Raw genomic sequence first — 23,587 nt, 5'->3', positions numbered from 1 at the left:
GGGGCGTGAGAACTCATCTCTGTGTGGGGGGGCGGGGGGACGTGAGAACTCATCTCCGTGTGGGGGTGGGAGGGTGTGAGAACTCATCTTCCGTGCAGGGCTGTCCTGAGGGGGAGGGGAGGCCCCTCACGAAGGCGGCTCCACATGGAGTGAGCGCTTGGTGACTGTTGGTTCTGGTATCGTGACTCGCGGGGGTTCAGTTGACGTTGGACGAGGCTTAGAGCACCTGGTCACGTGACAGTGGGTGACCTGTGCTGATCTCTTTTTTATAAAGTCCCTGTGGAACGGTCCCCAGACCAGAACACACTGTCGGCCTTTGCTTTTGGTTAGATTGTCGGGATGCTAAGGAAACAGGTGACTGGACCTTATTCTTTAAGAGAAAATAATTGGGAGAGAATTGACTTCCTTCCTCTTGATCCTTGTCCTGGTTTATTGAGGCAGGAAATCTCATAAAGTGCTTGCATTTTACACACACACACACACACACACACACACACAAATATGCAACAGAATTTATGGAACTTTATGGGAAATTAGGAGGCTCTGAAGAAAAACACGCACCGTTTTGACAGAAAAAAAAAATGCACCTATTTTCATACAGTACCCACCAAGAACAGCTTGTCTCCCAACCAAGTTCATGTTACTGGAAAGTTATGGTGTCTTTTTTTTTTTGTATTTTTCTGAAGCTGGAAACGGGGAGAGACAGTCAGACAGACTCCCGCATGCGCCCAACCGGGATCCACCCGGCATGCCCACCAGGGGCGATGCTCTGCCCACCAAGGGGCGATGCTCTGCCCCTCCGGGGCGTCGCTCTGTTGCGACCAGAGCCACTCTAGTGCCTGGGGCAGAGGCCAAGGAGCCATCCCCAGCGCCGGGCCATCTTTGCTCCAATGGAGCCTTGGCTGCGGGAGGGGAAGAGAGAGACAGAGAGGAAGGAGGGGGGGGTGGAGAAGCAGATGGGCGCTTCTCCTATGTGCCCTGGCCGGGAATCGAACCCGGGTCCCCCGCATGCCAGGCCGATGCTCTACCGCTGAGCCAACCGGCCAGGGCCTATGGTGTCTTTTAAAGACACACTGAAGTAATGGTCGTCACGGCCATAAGTCTGCCCACATGAGAAGTGCTTGTCACTGTGGCTGGTGTGGTCAGGGCCGTCTGCTCCTGCTGGTGGAGAGACGGATTTGAGGACAGACCTGTCCCCAGAGCGAGGCTGTCCCCGAAGAAGACTCCACGGGAGACGTCAGTCTTCAGTCTCCTCCCCGCCCTGGTCCGAGTCCTGTTTCCAGTGCCTGGTCCTGCTCCCGCGCTCACATGACCCCCTCTCTCAGCCCTGCAAGCCTTCCTCTACCGAAACACGGTCCTATCCGCTCGTCTGAGTGGGAGACGCTCCCCGTGAGCGTGGGGCCGCTTGGCAGTGCGGGGGAGGGACAGACAGCCGGGAGTGTGGGTGCCCGGCGGTGCGGGGGAGGGACGGACAGCCGGGAGTGTGGGTGCCCGGCGGTGCGGGGGAGGGAGCGGGGGAGGGACGGACAGCCGGGAGTGTGGGTGCCCGGCGGTGCGGGGGAGGGAGCGGGGGAGGGACGGACAGCCGGGAGTGTGGGTGCCCGGCGGTGCGGGGGAGGGACGGACAGCCGGGAGTGTGGGTGCCCGGCGGTGCGGGGGAGGGACGGACAGCCGGGAGTGTGGGTGCCCGGCGGAGCGGGGGAGGGACGGACAGCCGGGAGTGTGGGTGCCCGGCGGTGCGGGGGAGGGACAGACAGCCGGGAGTGTGGGTGCCCGGCGGTGCGGGGGAGGGAGCGGGGAGGGACGGACAGCCGGGAGTGTGGGTGCCCGGCGTGCGGGGCGGCCCAGAGTTATCACAAGGCCCCTCAGTGGCTCGTCACGCCCATCTGGAGAGGCAGGCTGACCGTTTGACTCTCCCCAGGGACTGCAGCCTGCCCGAGAACCCTCTGTTCATCACCTGTGGCGGCCAGCAGACCAGCAGCCAGATGTAAGTGCCCAATGGGGGTGCTCGGCAGACGCGGGGAGACACCACGTGCAGACACACAGCTGGGTGACCTAAAGCAGATGCTTGAAGCAAAATGATGGCCGGGATTGTGCACGAGAACGGGTGTGCTGTCATGAGCACATCAGTGGTGCGATTGTCATCCTTGTCGTGACCCACCAACGTGACCCAGAGGTCACCCTGAAGAAGAGGTGACTGGCGAGGCCAGGCTGGAAGGCCAGGCAGGCAGTATGGGAGGAAGGGGCCAGGGGGCCTGACTTGTGTCCTGGAACGTGGTGTCCTTGCCAGACGCAGGGCCAGCCACTGGCCACGAACCTGTGCTAACGGTAGGAAGGTTCGTTCATGAAACAGAACCACAGTCCCGGCACTAAAACGTTCCTCCACGTCAGGGGGAAGGGTGACAACGTGAGAACGTCCGTCAGGGGTCAGTGCTCCCGGGGCGGTGTTGGCACGGATCTGGGGGAGTCTGACCCGTGGTTGGCACGGATCTGGGGGAGTCTGACCCGTGGTTGGCACGGATCTGGGGGAGTCTGACCGTGTTAGGTTCCCTGTGGCTTTTCTAGGCAGAAGCTTAGCACACAGTGATTGCGTTCGGAGAACATCGGGGATCCGTCTGCGCAGTGAGAGTCCTGGTCTGGGGTGAACGAGACAGAGCCCGCTCCTGTCTGGATGCCCGGCTGGGTGGTGGGCACTGTACCCTCCCGGGTGACCAGTGCTGGGCGCTCTGGGACGGGACCCAGGCACGGGGGAGCTTCCCGAAGAGGTGACGTTTCACCCGGGATATTTCAGGGGAGCAAGAGCGGGGCGTTCTGGAGGGGGCTTGGCGAGGGGGGGTCCTACGTGAGCGCGTCCAGAGCTCTGAAAGGACGGAAGACACGCAGAAGCGGTTCCGTGAGGCCCTCGCTGTGTGATCCGCTGAATGTGTTGTAATCAAATCGAATGCCGTAAGGAGGGGCTCCTCACCGGCGGCTTGTCCGGCTCCGACCACGGTGTCTCACGCTGGTCCTGCGAGCGTCTCTGCCGCCGGCTTCCACGCCAGTCGCTCCAAAAGCCCGTCTGCTCCTCTGCGCACCTGGCTCGTAGGCTGGTTCAGGCGCGTCAACTTGGAGGTGGACTTGATTGGGTAGCGAGTTCCAGCCCGCCGTTAAAGGTGAATCGGAGCTCGCGCCCCGGTTTCTCAGACGGCGTGGACGGGGTTCTTGACCGTGCGTGTGACGTACTGAAGCGCCCGTTGCTCCGTCAGCAATCAAGGGTGAAGGGGGACGGACCATAAAAGCCCCAGAACTTGGAAGCTGTAGGAAGTATTTTTCGTAAGGACAAGCTTTTAAACCTGGAAACGTGTTTACGAAAAGATTTTGTGGAATCTTCTATGAAGTTTCTTTTTTTTTTTTTAATTTTGTACTTTTGTTTTGCTGTTTCTTTAAAAATGTCTATAAATCTTTAAACTTGATAGATGTTTAAACCTGGGACTAACTTGGAATTCTTCAACTGTTATTTCTCAATCTTCACCGTTCCGTTCTCTATCTCCTCACAGCGGCTCACAAATACAGAAGAATGATTTTCACAGAAATCTGACTGTCTCCCTCACCAAAGAGACCAGAAAGAGCATCAACTACACCAAGAGAGGGGTGGTCTTCAGTGTGGACTCCTGGACTTCGGTGAGGGTTTCCCGCTTCCCACGGAGGAAGGACCGTGGTTCCCGGGGGCCCCCTGTTCTGTGGCGTCACTGGCTGTGTGGTTGTTCACTGAGAGCAGCCCGGGCGTGACCCAGGCGGGCACGTACCCGTCCTCGGCCTCCAAACCGGGCCCGTCAGAGACCTCCTGGGGGCGGGCGGGGACCTCAGGGCCCAAGGTGACCCTGGGCCAGTCCTGCTTCGTCCGCAGCGTGAAGAGTGTCAGTACTGCAGGCTCCCTGCGCAGGGCCCCACGCGGAGGGACGCCGTGGCATATGTGACATTCGCGCATGGGGCCGCCTTTAGGGGTCAGACCCTACGGGGGGAGAGAAAATGGAAGGGAAAGACCCTGACCTTTAGAGTGTTTCTAACACGTGTGATAAACACAAGATGCACCGTATAGGAGTAGAATGCAACCAGCACCGTGGCGGGTGGGGTGGGGGGCAGGGATCCTTCACCTTTAAGATGAACATTCTACCCCTGCTATCAGAGAAGGCTTCATGGAGGAGGTGACGTTTCAGTTAGGCCTTGAATAGGAGACAGTCGTTCATCAGTGAGTGTGTATTTCTGGCAGCGGGCTGGGAAAGTTTCAGGATTTCAGAAATCTTGAGTCGTCTTGTTTGCCTGGAATGCAAGACAAGGGGCTGCAAGGTACCATGAGCGGGGGTGGGGGGGGTGCGGTGTCGGCTTGTGGAGGGCTCCTGACGTCCGGAGGAGGCTTCAGACAGCACTGGTGGTGTCTGCGGGAACTGGGTTTGGGGGGGGGGGGGGTTTGGGCAGGCCCAGCGTCGTGCGTGTGCAGCCCACGTGGTCACACACGAGCCTGTGGTCAGCTCAGCAGGCCTTGTCCTCGGTCTGAGGCTCTGGTTGTGCCTTCCCATTCTTGAACGAGGGGGCTCCACGGGTGACATAGTCAGGCCAGGCCCGGGGGACCCCCACCCCATGCCGTCCCCAGACACACGTGCCATTTTGTCTTGCGATTATTCGGGTCCGTCTCCTGAGCAGCAGAAGCTGTGAGAGGGAAGCACTCTACACCCCATGGCCGGCCGTCGGGGGGCCCGGCACACAGTGGGCGCTCCTGGGTGCTTCCTGGATGACGGAGCAGCGCCGGAGCCGGGCGGGCCTGAGGCTGCGCCGTTTGTGGGGCGCCTGCCCAGGGCTTGGCGTGGACACGCGGGCAGGGTCCCCTCCTGCAGGGCCTTCCCACTGTGCTGCCCAGCTCTGAGCCCTGCTCCGGGCTGCCCGGCGCTTGGCGTGGACACGCGGGCAGGGTCCCCTCCTGCAGGGCCTTCACACGGTGCTGCCCAGCTCTGAGCCCTGCTCCGGGCTGCCCGGCGCTTGGCGTGGACACGCGGGCAGGGTCCCCTCCTGCAGGGCCTTCCCACTGTGCTGCCCAGGCTCTGAGCCCTGCTCCGGGCTGCCCGGGGCTCATGTTGGGCCTGAGAGTTGCGTCCCCTGAGCTTGGGTGGATCCTGTACCTGGCCACTCCGGGCCACTGCGGTCTGCATCTGTGTCTCTGCAGGGACCGTGTTAGGAACAACTCAGCGTCCCAAGTAGAGGGGCTGCTTGCCTTCAAGTTTTCTCACGTGAAACAGGGTCTATATGCAAATATAATTACCGTTCTCGAGCAAACAAACTTGTTCATTTTATTTTATTTTATTTATTTATTTTTTACAGAGACAGAGAGTGAGTCAGAGAGAGGGATAGACAGACAGGAACGGAGAGAGATGAGAAGCATCAATCATTAGTTTTTCATTGCGCGTTGCAACACCTTAGTTGTTCATTGATTGCTTTCTCATATGTGCCTTGACCGCGGGCCTTCAGCAGACCGAGTAGCCCTTTGCTGGAGCCAGCGACCTTGGGTCCAAGCTGGTGGGCTTTTTGCTCAAACCAGATGAGCCCGCGCTCAAGCTGGCGACCTCGGGGTCTCATACCCGAGTCCTCTGCATCCCAGTCCAATGCTCTATCCACTGCGCCACCACCTGGTCAGGCCAAACTTGTTTTTTAAAAAATGTTCGTCCCGAGAGATGATCTTGTTGGGTTTCCTTCTGCACATCGGAGCAGCTGTCCTGACCGGGCTGGGCAGGTGAAGTCCCCGCCCACTCTGCGCAGCCGGCCCCACGGCAGGGCTGTGCCTGTCACTCGGCACCCGCCAGGGGCTCGATGTCACTCCCCTGATCGCTGTCCCGAGTCATCTTTCCCGGGGACAGCAGCCAGCACTTTACCCTGCGGCGCCCGAGGACGGGCGTCTCCCTTGAGCACCTGGAGCCGGGTGGCCCTGCCGGTGGGGCTGCTCCTCACCTGTCCGTCTCCACGGAGCCCGGCGGCCCTGCGGGTGGGGCTGCTCCTCACCTGTCCGTCTCCACGGAGCCCGGCGGCCCTGCCGGTGGGGCTGCTCCTCACCTGTCCGTCTCCACGGAGCCCGGCTGCCCTGCCGGTGGGGCTGCTCCTCACCTGTCCGTCTCCACGGAGCCCGGCGGCCCTGCCGGTGGGGCTGCTCCTCACCTGTCCGTCTCCACGGAGCCCGGCGGCCCTGCGGGTGGGGCTGCTCCTCACCTGTCCGTCTCCACGGAGCCCGGCGGCCCTGCCGGTGGGGCTGCTCCTCACCTGTCCGTCTCCACGGAGCCCGGCGGCCCTGCCGGTGGGGCTGCTCCTCACCTGTCCGTCTCCACGGAGCCCGGCTGCCCTGCCGGTGGGGCTGCTCCTCACCTGTCCGTCTCCACGGAGCCCGGCTGCCCTGCCGGTGGGGCTGCTCCTCACCTGTCCGTCTCCACGGAGCCCGGCTGCCCTGCCGGTGGGGCTGCTCCTCACCTGTCCGTCTCCACGGAGCCCGGCGGCCCTGCGGGTGGGGCTGCTCCTCACCTGTCCGTCTCCACGGAGCCCGGCTGCCCTGCCGGTGGGGCTGCTCCTCACCTGTCCGTCTCCACGGAGCCCGGCTGCCCTGCCGGTGGGGCTGCTCCTCACCTGTCCGTCTCCACGGAGCCCGGCTGCCCTGCCGGTGGGGCTGGTCCTCACCTGTCCGTCTCCACGGAGCCCGGCTGCCCTGCCGGTGGGGCTGCTCCTCACCTGTCCGTCTCCACGGAGCCCGGCTGCCCTGCCGGTGGGGCTGCTCCTCACCTGTCCGTCTCCACGGAGCCCGGCTGCCCTGCCGGTGGGGCTGGTCCTCACCTGTCCGTCTCCACGGAGCCCGGCTGCCCTGCCGGTGGGGCTGCTCCTCACCTGTCCGTCTCCACGGAGCCTGGCTGCCCTGCCGGTGGGGCTGCTCCTCACCTGTCCGTCTCCACGGAGCCCGGCGGCCCTGCCGGTGGGGCTGCTCCTCACCTGTCCGTCTCCACGGAGCCCGGCTGCCCTGCCGGTGGGGCTGGTCCTCACCTGTCCGTCTCCACGGAGCCCGGCTGCCCTGCGGGTGGGGCTGCTCCTCACCTGTCCGTCTCCACGGAGCCCGGCTGCCCTGCCGGTGGGGCTGCTCCTCACCTGTCCGTCTCCACGGAGCCCGGCGGCCCTGCCGGTGGGGCTGCTCCTCACCTGTCCGTCTCCACGGAGCCCGGCGGCCCTGCCGGTGGGGCTGCTCCTCACCTGTCCGTCTCCACGGAGCCTGGCGGCCCTGCCGGTGGGGCTGCTCCTCACCTGTCCGTCTCCACGGAGCCTGGCTGCCCTGCCGGTGGGGCTGCTCCTCACCTGTCCGTCTCCACGGTGCCGTTTCAGGACTCCCTGTCCTTCATGTACCAGGCCCTGGAGAGGAACCTGCGGGCGATATTCACGGGCACCACCCAGCGGCCGCAGAAGCACGTGTCCAGCCCCCTGGCCTCTTACTTCGTAGCGCGGCCCTACGCAAGGCTCGGCTGGTAGGTACGCGTTCACCCAGCTCGGCGTTCACGCCGCGGGGTCGTGGGACAGGTGGAGAGCGGGGCAGCTGCGGGCACCCCCCTCCTGTCCACGCACTCCACCCCCCTCCGGTCACTCTGAGCACAAACCCCGCTCCTGACGTCGGTCGGCACGTGCTCACTGCTGTGCAGAGGCAGCCCGGCCCCGGGTGTTGTCCCGAACGGAACGTTGGGTCCGTGTTCAGGGGACGACGGCCCCAGGAGGGTGAACGCAGACCGTGGTGTGGGGACCGGAACAGTCCACGGCTTGGGGCGGAAGCCCAGTGACCAGTGACCGCGGGAAGAGGATGGTGGGGATGCATGCGTCTGATGCTGGCTTTCTGGTGGACAGTGGGGCCTTCTGGAAGGTTCCAAAAGAAGGCCCCCGCCGGGCTGGCAGCCACACCAGGGGTGGGTGCGTCCTTCCCGGCATCACTGGCCAGCGTCCTGCCTGAGGGGTACAGGGGACAGTGGTGACAGCACGGCCCCTCCCCTCCTCCACCCTTCCGTCCAGCCCTCTGTCCTTCCTGTGGGCGGTCAGCGCCAGGACAAGCACCCGACTCCGGGCCTCTCCGGGCCGGCAGACGCCTCTGAACCTGACCCAGTGTGTCCGTCTCTGCAGCTGGTCACGGAGTCTCACTGACAAACGTCCACTCCATGTCGGACACTGGAGTCTGTCCCAGGACGAGGCGGGCTCCCAGCGGGGGTGGGAAGGGGCGTACTGACCGCAGCTTGTCTCTGCCCGGGCCAGACGGCGGGAGCTGAGCTGCTCTGCTCCGGGTCCCCGGGTCCCCGGGTCGGACGTGGGCTCTGAGGACGCTCGTTGTCCTCTCAGCGACCTCACACGGCGCAGCCTCAGCTGTGAACGCTCACAGCGGCCGTGCGGGTGGGGAGCCGTCAGTGAAGTTCAAGTGCTGAGTCCTAGAGAGGAGGAGACGGTCTCACCCCTGGGTCTCCGTCCCCACAGGGCCATGACCTCGGCTGACCTCAACCAGGACGGCTACGGGGACCTGGTGGTGGGCGCCCCGGGCTACAGCCGCCCCGGCCACGTCCAGGTGGGGCGTGTGTACCTCGTCTACGGCAATGACCTGGGCCTGCCCCCCATCGACCTGGACCTCGACACGGAGGCCCACGGCATCCTGGAGGGCTTCCAGGTGAGGCTCCCCTCAGTGACCACGTGTTTTCCCGTCCGTACCCACGGCCGCAGAGCTCGGCAGGCTCCCCGGAGGAGGAAGCAATGGGAGGGAGAGTGACAGCCTGACGTCCTGTAGCACTTCCCAGGAAATGCACGTCCACGCCCCTCCCCCTGCCCCCCCTTACTCCGCCTGCAGGCTTAGTCTGACCTCTCCCACACACACAACTGAGATGAGGCCTCCTTTGTGGGTATTTTGGTTTTTTTGTGGTGGTTGGTGGTTGTTAAATGTTGTATTTCATTAGTGTGTTAGCGTCCCGGGACAGCTGAGGAGCGTAGAGTTCCCAAACACCCTTCACACATCCCCTGCCCACGCCCCTCGTGACCACGGCACACCCGTCGGAACCAGGGTGCTGTGCACGGCTCTGTGCGGGCCATTGCTCTAAGGGGTGGTTCATCACCGCAAACATCGCACGATGCCGGTGCCAGAGCCCTGCATGGAGTCGCAATATCGCCGTGGGAATGCGAGGGGCCCGAGAGTTTCCCCAGGGACGTCATCGGCCCGAGACAGGCAGAGCCCGCTGGTCACAGGCGAGGGGTTTCGGTAGCACCAGGGAGAGGAACCTGGGTGTGGGTCACAGTGGGGTCCTGTCCCGGCTGGCCACACCCTTTCACCACGGCTTCCGTGAGGAGGTGTTGTTGTGTGTCGGGGCGCAGAGAGAGAGATCAGCAGACGGAATCATCAAGGACTAGCAAAGGACCACTGCTCGCTCAGGCAAATGGCCCCGAGTTCACGCTGTGTCCTAATTTTATTCACAAGACTTCAAAAAGCTTGTTTACTGAGAAATTGGCATAACATTAAGTGTAACTTTTACTTAAAGATACATTGAGTGCACCTGCAAGATAGCTTAGTAACAACGTAATATCAGAAGGCATTAATTGCTATTGCTTCTATGGATCTCACAACATTCCTCTCCTTATCTTAAGCCTTAAGGGATAACCTTGGAAAGTACAGAAATCTTATGAGAATGTTTTACTGAGAAAAGCCCAGTAACTGCCTTCAGTCACATAGACTTGTTTCAGTGACCCGCCTTCAAGTCACAAAACAATTCTCTAGGCAAAACATTCTTTTCTTGTTGGCTGTGTTCCCATCCAAGGCCATGCAGTGGGTTATTCCACTACACTGAGGGGACAGGACAAATGACGTCCCTGAGCCTGTGTGGTTTGGGATGCAGCTCAGGCTGAGGGAGGGGACTGAGTTTGAGAAGAAGGATGAGCTGACCGGTCAGAGTGGAGGTCACAGCCCCACAGGAACAGTCCCTGGAGCCTTGCGATACCACCTGAGGAAGTTCCAGAGTAAATGTAGCCATTCCTGCTGCTCCTCAGGCATGCCCCACAGTGCCACACGCTGTAGGCCGTCGATGTCACTGCTGTGAGCAGCCCTGGGCTCCCGCGGGAGGGGCTGAGGGGCCTGCCCCCCTCCACCTGGTGCTCTCTCTGGCCGAGCCCGCCCCCAGTGCCCTGCTGACTTGGAGGGGGTTCAGGGAGGGGACCCCCGTACGTGGGCCCTGCTCTGACGTCAACCTCCTGTGTCCTTGTCCATAAAGTAGAGAATTCAGATAAATACCCCAGGCATTTATCACTTTAAAGTTCTGTTTCCCTGGGAATGACTGGTGAACCCACAGAAAGCGAGAGGGTGGTGGGGAGGAGACAGGGCCTCAGCTGTGGTCCCGGCACGTTGTCCCCACCTGCCCCAGGTTACCGATGCTGGCCCGGCTGGGAGGGGCCATACCCACAGCCCGGTTGCCCACAGGGGTGGAGAGGTCAGCCAGCAGCTCCCCGTGGGTTCTGGGCCGTGTAGCAGACGTCACCTTGTCCAGGACTCGGATAGCCGACGGGTCCCTCTTCCGTCCAGGCCGACTGCAGGCAGGAGGAGAAAGAGCTAGAAAACCCACCAGGAAGAACACTGTCCCCAAACGGACTGGGCTTCCATCTGGGGGCCGAGGGAGGGGGTCACGAAAGTACTGCAGTCCCCGTGACGTGCTCACCACAGTGCATAGGGCCGTGGGACCAGCAGAACTTTCTGGAACGATGGGCCGTCGGGTGTGGGAGCTGCTGCACCCACTCAGCTGAGCGCTGGGGATGTGGACGGTGCAGGAGGAGCTGAGTGTTTCATTTCCCGTCAATTTAAACGTGAACGTGGCAGCCGGCTCGCCGGACCCTGAGGCTGCGGGACCCCTCCCGTCTGCTGCCTCCGTGGGCTCCGGGTTCCAGGGGCTTTCCGGGAGCTCAGTCTGAACGCGGGGCCTGGAGCTCCCGTGCGGAGACTGAACGCGGGGCCTGGAGCTCCCCTGCGGAGACTGAACGCGGGGCCTGGAGCTCCTGTGTGGAGACTGAACGCGGGGCCTGGAGCTCCCGTGCGGAGACTGAACGCGGGGCCTGGAGCTCCCGTGCGGAGACTGAACCTGGGGCCTGGAGCTCCCGTGCGGAGACTGAACGCGGGGCCTGGAGCTCCCGTGCGGAGACTGAACGCGGGGCCTGGAGCTCCCCTGCGGAGAAGCGCGAGAGCGTGTGAGACCCGCCCGTGTTTCTGGCGCCCCCTGGTGGCCGGGCCAGACCCGCCCTGCTGCGTGGCGCGGTCTGCGAGGTGCGGGGCTGCAGGTCTGCTCCCGAGCCCTCAGCGATGGCGGCCCCGGGCCTGTCCACCCCCGGAGGCTGCGCGGCACGTCCAAGCCGGGGCTCAGCCCGGGGGGTCACTTGTGCCTCTTCAGCCCTCAGGACGCTTTGGCTCAGCCCTGGCCGTGCTGGACTTCAACCTGGACGGTGTGCCCGACCTGGCCGTGGGGGCCCCCTCGGTGGGCTCAGCGCAGCTCACGTACAAAGTAAGGCTGGGGGGTGGGGGGGGGGGAGGGCAGGGCCCCGAGGGCGGCCGTGCTGGACAAGCCCCCGGAGGCAGCAGTCTCCTTCCCTGCCGTCAGCTTGGTTACCTGGTGGCACCTGTCCCTGCCTCCTGGCCTCACGGTTTCCCATTCGCTGAGGATGCTTTGCCCCCCCCTCCTCCACGGGGTGAAGGGTGGAGAAGGTGACAAAGTCCAGGTGGTCGTAGCTTCTTATCGCCCCACAGAGGGGACTCCCGGGAGAGTCCCTGTCGGGCGCCACCCGGACTTAGCCCCCCCCCCCCTTTTTTTTTTTTTTTTTGTATTTTTCTGAAATTGGAAACAGGGAGGCAGACAGACAGACTCCTGCATGTGCACCAGGGGGCGTCGCTCTGCAGCAATCAGAGCCATTCTAGTGCCTGAGGCAGAGGCCACAGAGCCATCCTCAGCACCCAGGCCAACTTTGCTCCAATGGAGCCTTGGCTGCGGGAGGGGAAGAGAGAGACAGAGAGGAAGGAGAGGGGGAGGGGTGGAGAAGCAGATGGGTGCTTCTCCTGTGTGCCCTGGCCAGGAATCGAACCCGGGACTCCCGCATGCCAGGCCAACGCTCTGCCACTGAGCCAATCGGACAGGGCCTAGCCCACTTTCTTTCTGAGAGCAGAGGCCCCGGTCACCTCCCTGCTGTCCTCTCACTCTGTCGGGACATGTGACCCGTGTCTCACCTCCCAGCCCATCAGCAGTGACGTCATGCCGTGTGGGGTGGTGGGCGGCTCCGGGGCTGGGACACGTCACTGTCCTCACACCCGAGCTCGCCCCTGTCGCGGCCCCTTCCCGGCCACGGTGTCCTAGCTGCCGTTGGCCGGCTTTTCGGGAGGACAGGCGGGTCTTGTTGCTGAGTCAGGACTGGCTCGTGATGGAAAACAAGTCACACAGCTCAGCACGGCCGAGCCACGGGCCAGCGCACGGCACCCACATGAGTGCCCGTGTCCGGAGGCGCGAGGAGCTGAGCTAGACGCACGCTGGGCCCTGCAGACGCAGGAGGCGAGGTCATCTCCCCGTTCTCTGAGCGAGACCCCAGGGAGGCGGAGACCACGCTTCTGCTCCGGGGCCCGAACAGCCCCCTGGAAGGGACAGGTGCCCAGCAGCGAGGCTGAGACACACGTGTCTGTCACCACGCTCCTGCCCGCGGGCACCCGGTCCTGGTGGTCTTGCTGTTGTGAGGGTTTGGGTCACCCCTGACCTCACGACCGTCCGGTCTGTCCTTGCCTAGGGCGCGGTGTACGTCTACTTCGGTTCCAGACTCGGAAGAATGTCGCCGGGCCCCGACATCACCATCTCCTGCCAGGTACGCCGACCACCCGAGCCAGGCGCGGGCACGAGAGCTCGGCATCCTGACGGCCTTCCGGGCGCGCAAACCTGGTCTCCCGTTCCCCTAAGGACACGTACTGTAACCTGGGCTGGACGCTCCTGGCTGCCGACATGAACGGGGACGGCGAGCCCGACCTGGTCGCGGGCTCCCCCTTCGCTCCGGGAGGAGGGACGCAGAGGGGCATGGTGGCCGCGTTCTTCTCGGGGCCCGGCCGCCACCTCGAAGGTAATGCCTGTTGGGGGTGAGACCGCCCCTGCGCTGGTCCCTGTCCCTCCTGACGCCACGTCCTTTCACCCGGTTTCCCGCGGCGTCCAGCACTTACGGACCTTCTGGAGAGGGTGCGGTTAGAGTCACTGACTGCACGAGGGTCCCCTTGGGTAGGTCCCGGTCCAAAGGGGCCAGTGGTTTATTCATAGTCTCTGGTCACAGAGCAGGGGTGTCACGGAACCCATGATGCTCTCCGCATCCAAGCCGGGCCCTCTTTATAGGGCGCACCTCTATGCCACGGGCGTGAGCTCTAGAAACGCGCTTCTCACGTGACCCGCGAGGCCCGTTCCTAAGGCGGCAGCCCTGAGATTGGGGAGAGAATGGGGAGGCCTCGGAGATTTCCGGCAGGAGCTCAGCAGGTGGACCCGTCAGCCGGCACCTGCGAAGGGCCACCCTTTACCCCCCGTCCCGTAAAGCAAGGGACCGGCTGCCTTTGCAGAGACACTGGACGTGGAGGCGGCCGACTGGCTGGTGCGAGGCGAGGAGGACTTCGCCTGGCTGGGGTACTCCCTTCACGGCGTCCCCGTGAACAACCGGACCCTGCTGCTGGCGGGCAGCCCCACCTGGAAGAACACCAGCAGGTGAGCGCTGGGCGCGGGGGCCCCTGACCTGTGTGGTCCAGACGGGCTAAGGGGTCCGTATCCTTCGAGGGGAGGCCACGGCTCCGGACAGGCTTGCAAACCCCCCTCCGTAGTTTCACAGTGAGATGGAGGGAAGAGTCACTGGCGGGGCTGCCCCACCCGGGGCCACGCGGACTCAGGGCTGTGCCTCAGGGGCTTATCCTCCCACAGCCCAGGGGCGCTGTCTGCCGTCTGCCTCTTCAGTGGCCTCTGTCTCTCTGCCCACGGCCGCCTTCTCCCCGCGTCCCCACGTGGCCCTCTCTCTGCGGGGCCTGGTGGCTCCCCCTCCTCTCACACGATCCCAGTCACCCCACCCCGATGACCTGATTTTAACTCAATCTCCTCTTTAGAGGACCCCCCCCCTCTCCAAAGACAAGCAGTCTGAGGAACCGGGGGTCAGGACCTCAGCATATGAATTTGGGGGACGCAGTCCAGCCCGTAAGGATGGGCGTCTCTGTATTTGCTGTCAGTGGGGGGCAGAACGGCGGGCCTTGTATCTGGGGACCCCGACCCACACTCTGTGCCTGCAGTCACAGGGACTGAGAGTATGTGGGGTGGGGACGCAGTGGGGACGGGTGCGTCCTTCCTGGGACCCCAACACGGGTCGGGCTTCTGACCCCACGCCGTCTGCATCCGTGGGCACCATTCCCGCCTGGGCTACGGCAAGCCCGGGGGCCGTGGCCACACAGGTTCCCATCGCGTCCGGGCTGACGGTTAAGGAACTGTGGAGCCAGGAAAGGGTGGGCCGCTCCGTTTGTTAGGGTCTCGCAACGGCGGGTGGGCGAGCAGGCAGGGAAACCGCCCCCCTCTCTCAGGGTTGACCAGCCAACGGGGGGGTGGGGGGTGCCCCTTCTCTGGCAAACGGCCCCTCCCAATGGCGGCAGGCAACCCGCAGTCTACAGCCTGTCACCCTGAGGGCGGCACCTGCAGCCTCCACAGACCACACACACGGGCTGCTGCCCCGGCTCGTGCGCCCATCGGGCAGAGTGCAGGCGAGCCAGCCTGACACACGTGCTCGCCCAACAGCCGCCTGTTCCACACGCGTGACGAGAAGCAGAGCCTCGGGCGGGTGTACGGCTACAACCCCCCGCACCGCCAGAGCCGGATGACCATCGCGGGGGACAAGGTGGGGCGGCCCCGCTCCCTGGGCTGGGACACCCCCGGGAACGCTTTCTGAGCTGTGCTCTGGTCTCCACGCTCCGCAGGCAATGGGAAAGCTGGGCACCTCCTTGTCCAGCGGCCACGTGCTGGTGAACGGGGTCCGGACGCAGGTGCTGCTGGTCGGGGCGCCCACGCACGGTAGGTCACGTGGTTCCCTGGGTGAGTTACGGGATCCGGTCCCAGACAGACCCGAGCTGGCCTGTTTCCTCTCCTCGTTGGCAGGCGGCTGTGTGACCTTGGGAAAGTGACTTAACCTCCCTGAATGGTAGTGTCATGGTCTGCAGTGTGCAGCCGCTGTCACCCACCTGGATCTCACAGGAGGGCGGCTGCGTGTGAAGGGAGCGCCCGGCTGGCACGGAGCTGGGCGGCTCAGCGGGTCTCCTACGTCCATCCGCGCACCGCGAGCAGGTCCGCTCTGCCGGCAGGTGCTGACGCCGTTGTGTTTACTGGGGGAAGGGAGTTTCAAAACACACTCCAAGGTTATAGAAGTGATTACTGTAGAAATTTGAAAATAGGAGGAGCTATGTAAAAGAGAAAGAAAAATCACCCCTTATCCAGATACTTAGAAACTCAAGCTCATTATATATATATCTATATATGATATCTTAAGCTCATAATATATCTATATCTATGTATAGACTTATATATGATATATTTATATATAATATGTATTTATACATACTACATTTATATATAATATGTATACATATATATTTATATATCTATATCTCTATAGAGATAGAAAGAGATATTGTATTGTTTATACATAATTAAATTTTTTTAATTGAATTTATTGGGGTGACACTGGTTAATAAGATCACACAGGTCTCAGGTGCACACCCCTGCAGCACACCATCTGTGCCCTGCATTGCGTCCACACCCCGACTGAAGTCTCCCTCCATCACCATCCACCCCTCTGCCCTCCTCTCTCTCCCCCAGCCCCTGCCCTCCTGCAGTCCCCACCGTGTGTGGTCTGTGTCCATAAGGTGTTTTGGGTTTTTTTTGCTCAATCAATCCCTTCACCTTCTCACCCAGCCTCTCGACTCTCATCCCCTCTGACCAAGCCATTGAATACATGACAGACACAGAGAGGGACAGATAGGGACAGACAGGAAAGGAGAGAGATGAGAAGCATCAGTTCTTCATTGCGGCACCATAGTTGTTCATTGATTGTTTTCTCATATGTGCCTTGACCAGGCGGGGGGGGGGGGCTACAGCAGACCGAGTGACCCCTTGCTCAAGCCAGCGACCTTGGGGTTTTGAACCTGGGTCCTCTGCATCCCAGTCCAACGCTCTATCCACTGCGCCACCACCTGGTCAGGCTTGGCTGTCTTTCTGGTAGATTCCGGGAAGGTAGAACGCTGGGACTAGTGGGCCTGATGTTTTTTACGTCTCTTACCACATAGCATCTAATTGTTTTCAGGTAGATTTTTTTTTGTGTGTGGCAGTTGAAATATATTTTTAATATAACATAACTTTCATTTCAAGAATATCTTTGCATTCAGTTTTGTAACCTGATCTCTAACTTAAGAATTCACTGAATGTTTGTGATAAGACATTATTGTTGCAGGATTAGATATTACTCAGTTTTTTTACAGTTGAGGTCTAAGTAATATATAACATTACATTAGTTTTAGTGTGGACAACATCATGATTTGATATTTGTAAATATGCAAAAGGATCATCACTGTAAGTCTCGTTAAAAAAACTGTTACCATGCATAGTTACAAAATTTTCTTGTGATGAGAACTTTTAAAAGTTACTCTCTTAGCAACTTTTAAATATGCAGCACAGTGTTACTTAGAACCATGCTGTGTACCACATTCCCAGGACTTATTTATTTTATCACTGGGTGTTTGCAGCTTTTTTTTTTTTTTTTTTTTTTCATTTTTCTGAAGCTGGAAACGGGGAGAGACAGTCAGACAGACTCCCGCATGCGCCCGACCGGGATCCACCCAGCACGCCCACCATGGGGCGACGCTCTGCCCACCAGGGGGCGATGCTCTGCCCATCCTGGGCGTCGCCATAGTGTGACCAGAGCCACTCTAGCGCCTGGGGCAGAGGCCACAGAGCCATCCCCAGCGCCCGGGCCATCTTTGCTCCAATGGAGCCTTGGCTGCGGGAGGGGAAGAGAGAGACAGAGAGGAAAGTGCGGCGGAGGGGTGGAGAAGCAAATGGGCGCTTCTCCTGTGTGCCCTGGCCGGGAATCGAACCCGGGTCCTCCGCACGCTAGGCCGACGCTCTACCGCTGAGCCAACCGGCCAGGGCGTTTGCAGCTTTTGACCCTTCACCCATTTCATCTACTCTCCGCCCTCCAGGTCTGGGGACTACCTGTTCTGAATTTGTGAGCTTGGGGACTTCCGTTTTGTTTTCGTTTTTTTAAACACATATGAGTGAGATCATATGGTATTTGTCTTTCTCTGTCTGACTTATTTCACTTAGCATAACATGCTCAAAGTCTATCCGTCTTGTTGCCAGTGACAGGATTTCATTATTTTTTATAGTTGAATATTCCGTGGTTTATTTATATCATATATTATCTGTTCCCCCGTTGACGGGCGCTACAGCTGTTTTTATACCGTGGCTGTTGTGCACAACACTGCAGTGAACGTGGGGGTGCAGGTGTCTTTTCAAATTAGTGTTTGCATTTCTTTGGCTAAATATTCAGAAGTGAGAGTTGCTGGGTCATAAGGCAGTTCCATTTTTAACTTTTTGAGGTAGCTCCATACTGTTTTCCACAGTGGCTGCACCAGTCTGCATTCCCACCAACAGTGCAGGAGGGTTCCCTTTTCTCCACACCCTCGCCAGCACTGGTTGGTTGTTGATTTATTGTGACAGCCATTCTGACAGGTGGGAGGTGATATCTCATGGTGGGTTTGGTTGGTGTTTCACTGATGAACGATGCTGAGCATCTTTTCAGTACCTGTTGGCCATCTGCATGTCTTTGGGGAAATGTCTATTCAGCTCCTGTGCCTGTTGTTCTAATTGGATTGTTTGGTTTTTGCTTATTTTTTTTTATTTTATTTTTTTGCTATTTTATGAGTTCTCTGTATGTTTTGGGTGTTAGGCTCTCACCAGGACTAGGACTTGCAAACATTACCTCTCATTCCTTAGGTTGTCTTTTCATTTTGTCAGGTTTTTTTTTTTCCTCTGCGCAGAAACTTTTTAGTTTGATGTAGTCTCACTTAGTTTTGCTTTTTATGTCAAATCCAAAATAATCACCGTCAGACCAAGGTCTAGGAGCTTGCCGTCTGGTTTCTAGTTTTATGGTTTCAAGTCTTCAGTCCACTTTGAGTTGATCTTCTCTAAGGTGTGAGGTAGGGGTCCAGTTTCATTCTTCTGCATGTGGCTGCCCCATTTTCCCAGCACCATTAACTGAAGACCCTGTCCTTGCCCTGTGTTCCTGTCTCCTTTGTCACAAGTTAAGTGACCGCATCAGTGTGGATTTTCTCCTGGGCTATCTACTCTGTCCTGTTGAAACTGTGCGTCTGTCCTGTGCCCATGCCGTGTGCTGGTTTGGTCACCATCAGAAAGACTGTGTCCTATAATATGGGGGAGACTTGAATGAGCAGAAATGGATTGGGCAACGGAGTGGTTACACCTGTCATCGTGTGACTATGGACATGGCATTTGAGCAACAAACATTGGCTGACACAAGCTTTGGCATTGAACTTTGTTTTTCTTTATTGAGTCTAGGGAGTGGTTTCTGAGCTCTTGCCAGAAGCATTGATTTTGTTTTCTGCGCCTGCATGCCGTGAATCAGAGCTCCCCCACGTCCTTGGTTTAGGTGCAGTTACTGAGTAATTATATATTCACATACGTCATAAGAAATCATAATAAGGAGACCCAGGCTATGTTCTGTCCCCTTTTCCCCAGTGAAAGTATCCACAGACCACGATGACAATGTCAGAAGCAGGCTGTTGACGTTTTTACAGCCCCCACACCCTCTTGAGATTTCCCTGTTTTTACTTGTATCTCACCCACATAATTTGTGGGGCTCTTTGTCAAGACGTCACTCAGAACATCAGGCGGGGGCAGGAGCGTGCTGAGCCGGCCCCTTCGCCGTGTGGGGCCAGACCGCATGGCACTGGGCAGCGCCTCCTACCTTGGAGCCAGATCAGACCCGGCCGCCCGCATCCCCGGCCCACACTGGTGTCCCTGTGGTGCCCACGTTTGTAATCCTAACTCTCGAAAGCCCAGTTTGGTGACATGGGCACCTTGAGAGGGGTGTGGGGGTCCGAGGTTGACACAGCTGCCGCCAGCAGCTCGTCCACATGGCTTCAGGGGGCTCTCTCCCAGCATCTGTGGTGTCCCTGCGAGTGGGGCAGCCCCGGGGCTGGTGGTCTGGGCTCTGGGTGTCAGCCAGGCCGCCCCTCCCCTGTCCTGTCCTGACTCTGCCTCAGCAGGGTCCGTAGTTCAGACAGTGGCCGCACAGCTCAGCTGAAACATTTACTGGGGACTGTTGGGTGCGGATTAGAAGCTACCAAGAGCTTTCAGGGCGAGGCAGTCACACTCGGTGAGGGCAAGGGCACGGGGCTGGGGGGCTGGGGGTGGGGGGGCAGCTCCCGTCTGCCGCCAGCGAGAGCTGAGGTTCGCCCAACGGCCAGAGCCTGGCGACTCCCCGTCTGCTGGGCCCCGTGTGGACCGCTTCTGGGCATCTGTCCACAGGAAGTATTCAGAACTGTGGAAGGGTATTTATCAGGGTGACTTTAGCAGCAAGAAGTGCCTCTGGAGACACCTGAGAGGTAGACTCGTGAATCATCCGGAGTATAAAACAGGCCTCCTGAAACCTGGATGGGAGACGTGGACCAGACGCCCTCAGAGCGCCCCAGGCTGAGCTCTCGAGGGAGTGGGTGGGTCTGTGTGGGGCACCCAGGACGGGCACAGAGGGCTCCAGGTGCTGCGATAACATCCCGCCAGGGGCCCAGCGTCCCCGAGGAGAGAGTGCGGGAAGAAGGCCTTGCTCTTGGTCCAGCTGTCCTGGACAGCCGGGGCTCTCACCCTGAATGTTAACGACTGTCCTCTGGGGACCAGGGTTGGGCCAGGTTGTCACATTTATGTGTGAGGGCCCAGGTTGCTGGCTTTCTCGTCCCCTGGGTCCTCCTCTGCCCGCTGTGGCCGACGGCTGTCGCTGACTCTGCTCTGAACGCCGCTGCTTCCGGCACACAACCGGCTATAAAACAGAGGGCGTCAGGCTGTCCGAGAGCAGTCCGCTCCGTCCTCTGTGTCCCGCAGTTCCAAGCGGACGCCCGTGCCGGAGCATCCCGCTGCCTGGCCCATGGGGACGCTCTCAGGGGAACAGCTGCCCACAGGTGCCACTGGGCTTTGGAGAAGGTGCTCCTTTCTGAAAGCAAGTCTGTGCCCCCGATGATTGCGTCTACAAGCCAAACCCTAACGAGCGAGCTTTGCGCTGACACCGTTCAGAAGTCGCTCACGCAGGAAACGCTTAGGCAGCCGGCGCTGCGCCAGCCGGCCTGACCCTGACCTGTCACTGGGGGAATGACGGACTGATGCTCCACTGCCCTGGTGGCCCCCGCCGGCGGCCGAGGCGGTGTGGGAGGGGGCAGGTGGGAGGCGCTGGAGCTGACCAGCCGGCGGGGGGTGTGGGAGGGGGCAGGTGGGAGGGGCTGGAGCTGGCCGGCCGGCGGGGGGTGTGGGAGGGGGCAGGTGGGAGGGGCTGGAGCTGGCCGGCCGGCGGGGGGTGTGGGAGGGGGCAGGTGGGAGGCGCTGGAGCTGACCAGCCGGCGGGGGGTGTGGGAGGGGGCAGGTGGGAGGGGCTGGAGCTGGCCGGCCGGCGGGGGGTGTCAGGATGGTGCCCAAGTCTGTGGGAGGGAAAGGAGGTGGCGTGGACGTTCCGTCCCGGAGGGCCTGCCAGGAAGGAGCAGCAGCTGTTGGGGGGGTAGGGGGTGTCTGAGCTGACCACGTTCAGTCCCTGCCAGCGCGGATGCTGCGGTCCTTGCTCGCGTGACCCGCATCACTCGTGGCGCAGACGCCCGCCTCCGCGCTGTTCGTCCCGACGTCCGGCGCGCGAGCACCGGCCCTGAACCGAGGTTCCTTTCAGATGACGTGTCCAAGATGGCCTTCCTGACCATGACTCTGCACCAGGGCGGGGCCACTCGGATGTACCAGCTGACCGCCGAGGCGCAGCTGCCGCTGGTCAGCACCTTCAGCGGGGACCGCTGCTTCTCTCGGTTCGGAGGCGTCCTGCACCTGAGCGACCTGGACAGCGACGGCTTGGGTAGGAGGGGGCGGTGCCCCCGGCCAGCAAGCGAGTCCCCTGTCCCACACGAGCCCCTCCCCGGGTCACTGGCTCGGCCCTCGTGGGCGACACCTAGCGGCCCACAGGCCTCTAGGGAGACTGAGTCAGGCAGCACAGCGTCAGGTGTCCACGGGCGAGCTGTCCCTCCCGAGGGTGACGTCAGAGCCGCTGCACAGTTGTTGGTGTACGACAAGCAGGAGACAAGCCCGGCTGTCAGGGTGAAGCCGGGCCGGGGTCGGGCCGGGCACAGTGGTGGACGGCAGGGCGGAGGCAGACACTTCCCGCTGGTCTCTCCGTTCACAGACGAAGTCATCGTGGCCGCGCCCCTGAGGATAGCGGACGTGACCGCTGGGCTGATGGGGGGAGAGGACGGCCGTGTCTACATCTACAACGGCAAACACACCCTCTTTGGTGACGTGACGGGCAAATGCAAGTCCTGGATGTCCCCGTGCCCAGAGGAGAAGGTAGTGTTCTCGTACAGAGCTCTGTGCCTCGTGGCCAAAGGACGGCCGCTTGCTGCTGCTGTCTCTTGTGAGAGCATGTCCACCGCAAACTGACCGTTCTCGCCAGAACCCGAGTCCCCGGGTCGGGACGCAGGCCCTTGGCTGTGTTCTGCAGCCCGCAGCTTTGGGCCTGGGTCACGTGAACCCTTGGTCACACCTGCCGCGGTCTGGCTCTGAGCCACGGCAGTAGTGTTGGGCCGTGGCTGCTCTCTAACGGCCCCTCCTGGGAGGCCTGCTGCGCCACTTGGCCTCCTGGACCCGACACACTCGGCTGTTACTATTTTCAAATTTAAAACAGATTGAACCATAAGTGAAAGCTTATTGTAAAAAATCTTAGAAAATGCAAAACAGCACAAAGAAAATGAACAGTCATCTGCCTAGAACTGCGCTCGGCAGAAATAAGGCCTTCCGGGGTGTTTGCCTGAGATCTGAATGGGCCTTCCAGGGTGTTTTCCTGAGATCTGAACGGGCTTGAGTCCACATCAAAGCTGAGTGTGAGGGTTCGGGATGAGAGAGGGGAGACCCACGGGGGGTGCTCCCCTCACACGACACACAGCAGGGTGCACACAACAGGGCTGACGCAGCCGAGTGGCCACAGTGCCTTTGCCCTCACTGTGCGTGTGACAACCGTGACTCACAGCCCACGACTTTACAACCTGTGTGTCTTACCTGCCGGCACACCAGAGCGCTTTCCTGTGCCCCCTACGTGCCCACACTGACGCTTCCTGGCTGCCTAGTGTTGCCTCTGTGCACACGCCGTGGTTCATGTAACCACCGTTGTAAAGTAATAGCCACACCTTAACATTTTTATTTTTATTTTAAATGAGAGGAGAGGAGATAGTGAGACTCCTATATATGTTCCGACTGGGATCCACTGGGCAACCCCCATCTGGGGCCGATGCTTGAGTACTGAGCTATCCTCAGTGCCTGGGGCTGATGCTCGAACCAACCGAGCCACTGGCTGCGGGAGGAAAAGAGAGAGAGGAGGGGGAGAGGGAGAGGGAGAGATGGTCACCTCTGCTGTGTGTCCTGACTGGAGATCGAACATGGGACGTCCATATGCCGGGCTGACACTCTGTCCACTGAGCCACCGGCCAGGGCCATATTCACATATTTACTCATCTATTTTTCTGATCTAAATTTCTAAGTGGAAGTCATGGTGTCGGGGTGGGGAGGCACACACATTTCTGGGGCTCTGCAGAAGTGGAGTGTGGGGTATAACTGGAACAGGTGAACGCCCACATGGGGAGCAGTGACTGTGCCTCCCTTTCTTGCTGCTCTCTTTCAGGCCCAACACGTGCTGATCTCTCCGGAAGTAAGTACCTCCTGGAGGGAGGGAGGGAGGGAGGACAGATGGAGGGAGGGACAGACGGCGGGAAGGAGGGTGGGAGGGACAGACGGAGGGAGGGAGGGAGGGAGGGAGGGAGGAACAGACGGAAGGAAGGAAGGAAAGAGGGAAGAAACGCCACAATAGAGGCCCTTCCTCTCACTGACACAATGCCCTGCAGTGTCTCCGCGAGGCCAGCCTAACCCCAGAATCTGTCCCACAGGCCAGCTCGAGGTTCGGGAGCTCCATGGTCACTGTTCAATCGAAGAACAAGGTAGGTCCCACGACTGGGCCGCTGACGTCTGTCTGTGCTTAGGGCTGGCACTTGGGCACATTCTCATTGTGTTCACAGTTCTGATTTCCTTGTTACTCAACAACCAGAGGGACACACAAGACCTCCCCACACAGAGGGGCATCCCCGGCCCCGCCCCTCACACGGAGCCGCATCCCCGGCCCCGCCCCAAACACGGAGCCGCATCCCCGGCCCCGCCCCAAACACGGAGCCGCATCCCGGGCCCCGCCCCTCACACGGAGT

At 60.4% G+C, this 23,587-nt stretch overlaps 1 protein-coding gene across 2 annotated transcripts in view; it reads left to right on the top strand.

The window, feature by feature from the left end:
• GPLD1 (glycosylphosphatidylinositol specific phospholipase D1) overlaps positions 1-23,587 on the top strand; it is a 52,410-nt gene that overhangs the window by 25,078 nt on the left and 3,745 nt on the right. For both annotated transcript variants that reach the window (XM_066352773.1, XM_066352774.1), the window contains 14 exons: positions 1,922-1,987; positions 3,537-3,660; positions 7,381-7,520; positions 8,506-8,692; positions 11,442-11,552; positions 12,817-12,891; positions 12,984-13,140; positions 13,622-13,763; positions 14,829-14,928; positions 15,008-15,101; positions 21,025-21,201; positions 21,526-21,686; positions 23,014-23,040; positions 23,276-23,326. In XM_066352773.1, coding sequence (XP_066208870.1) covers positions 1,922-1,987; positions 3,537-3,660; positions 7,381-7,520; positions 8,506-8,692; positions 11,442-11,552; positions 12,817-12,891; positions 12,984-13,140; positions 13,622-13,763; positions 14,829-14,928; positions 15,008-15,101; positions 21,025-21,201; positions 21,526-21,686; positions 23,014-23,040; positions 23,276-23,326 — 1,612 coding nt within the window. The remainder of the gene's footprint in view (positions 1-1,921; positions 1,988-3,536; positions 3,661-7,380; positions 7,521-8,505; positions 8,693-11,441; positions 11,553-12,816; positions 12,892-12,983; positions 13,141-13,621; positions 13,764-14,828; positions 14,929-15,007; positions 15,102-21,024; positions 21,202-21,525; positions 21,687-23,013; positions 23,041-23,275; positions 23,327-23,587) is intronic.

The sequence above is a fragment of the Saccopteryx leptura genome, chromosome 11, assembly GCF_036850995.1.
Source record: "Saccopteryx leptura isolate mSacLep1 chromosome 11, mSacLep1_pri_phased_curated, whole genome shotgun sequence".
In the NCBI taxonomy this organism is placed as follows: Eukaryota; Metazoa; Chordata; class Mammalia; order Chiroptera; family Emballonuridae; genus Saccopteryx; species Saccopteryx leptura.
This window is presented reverse-complemented; position numbering and strand designations above follow the sequence as displayed.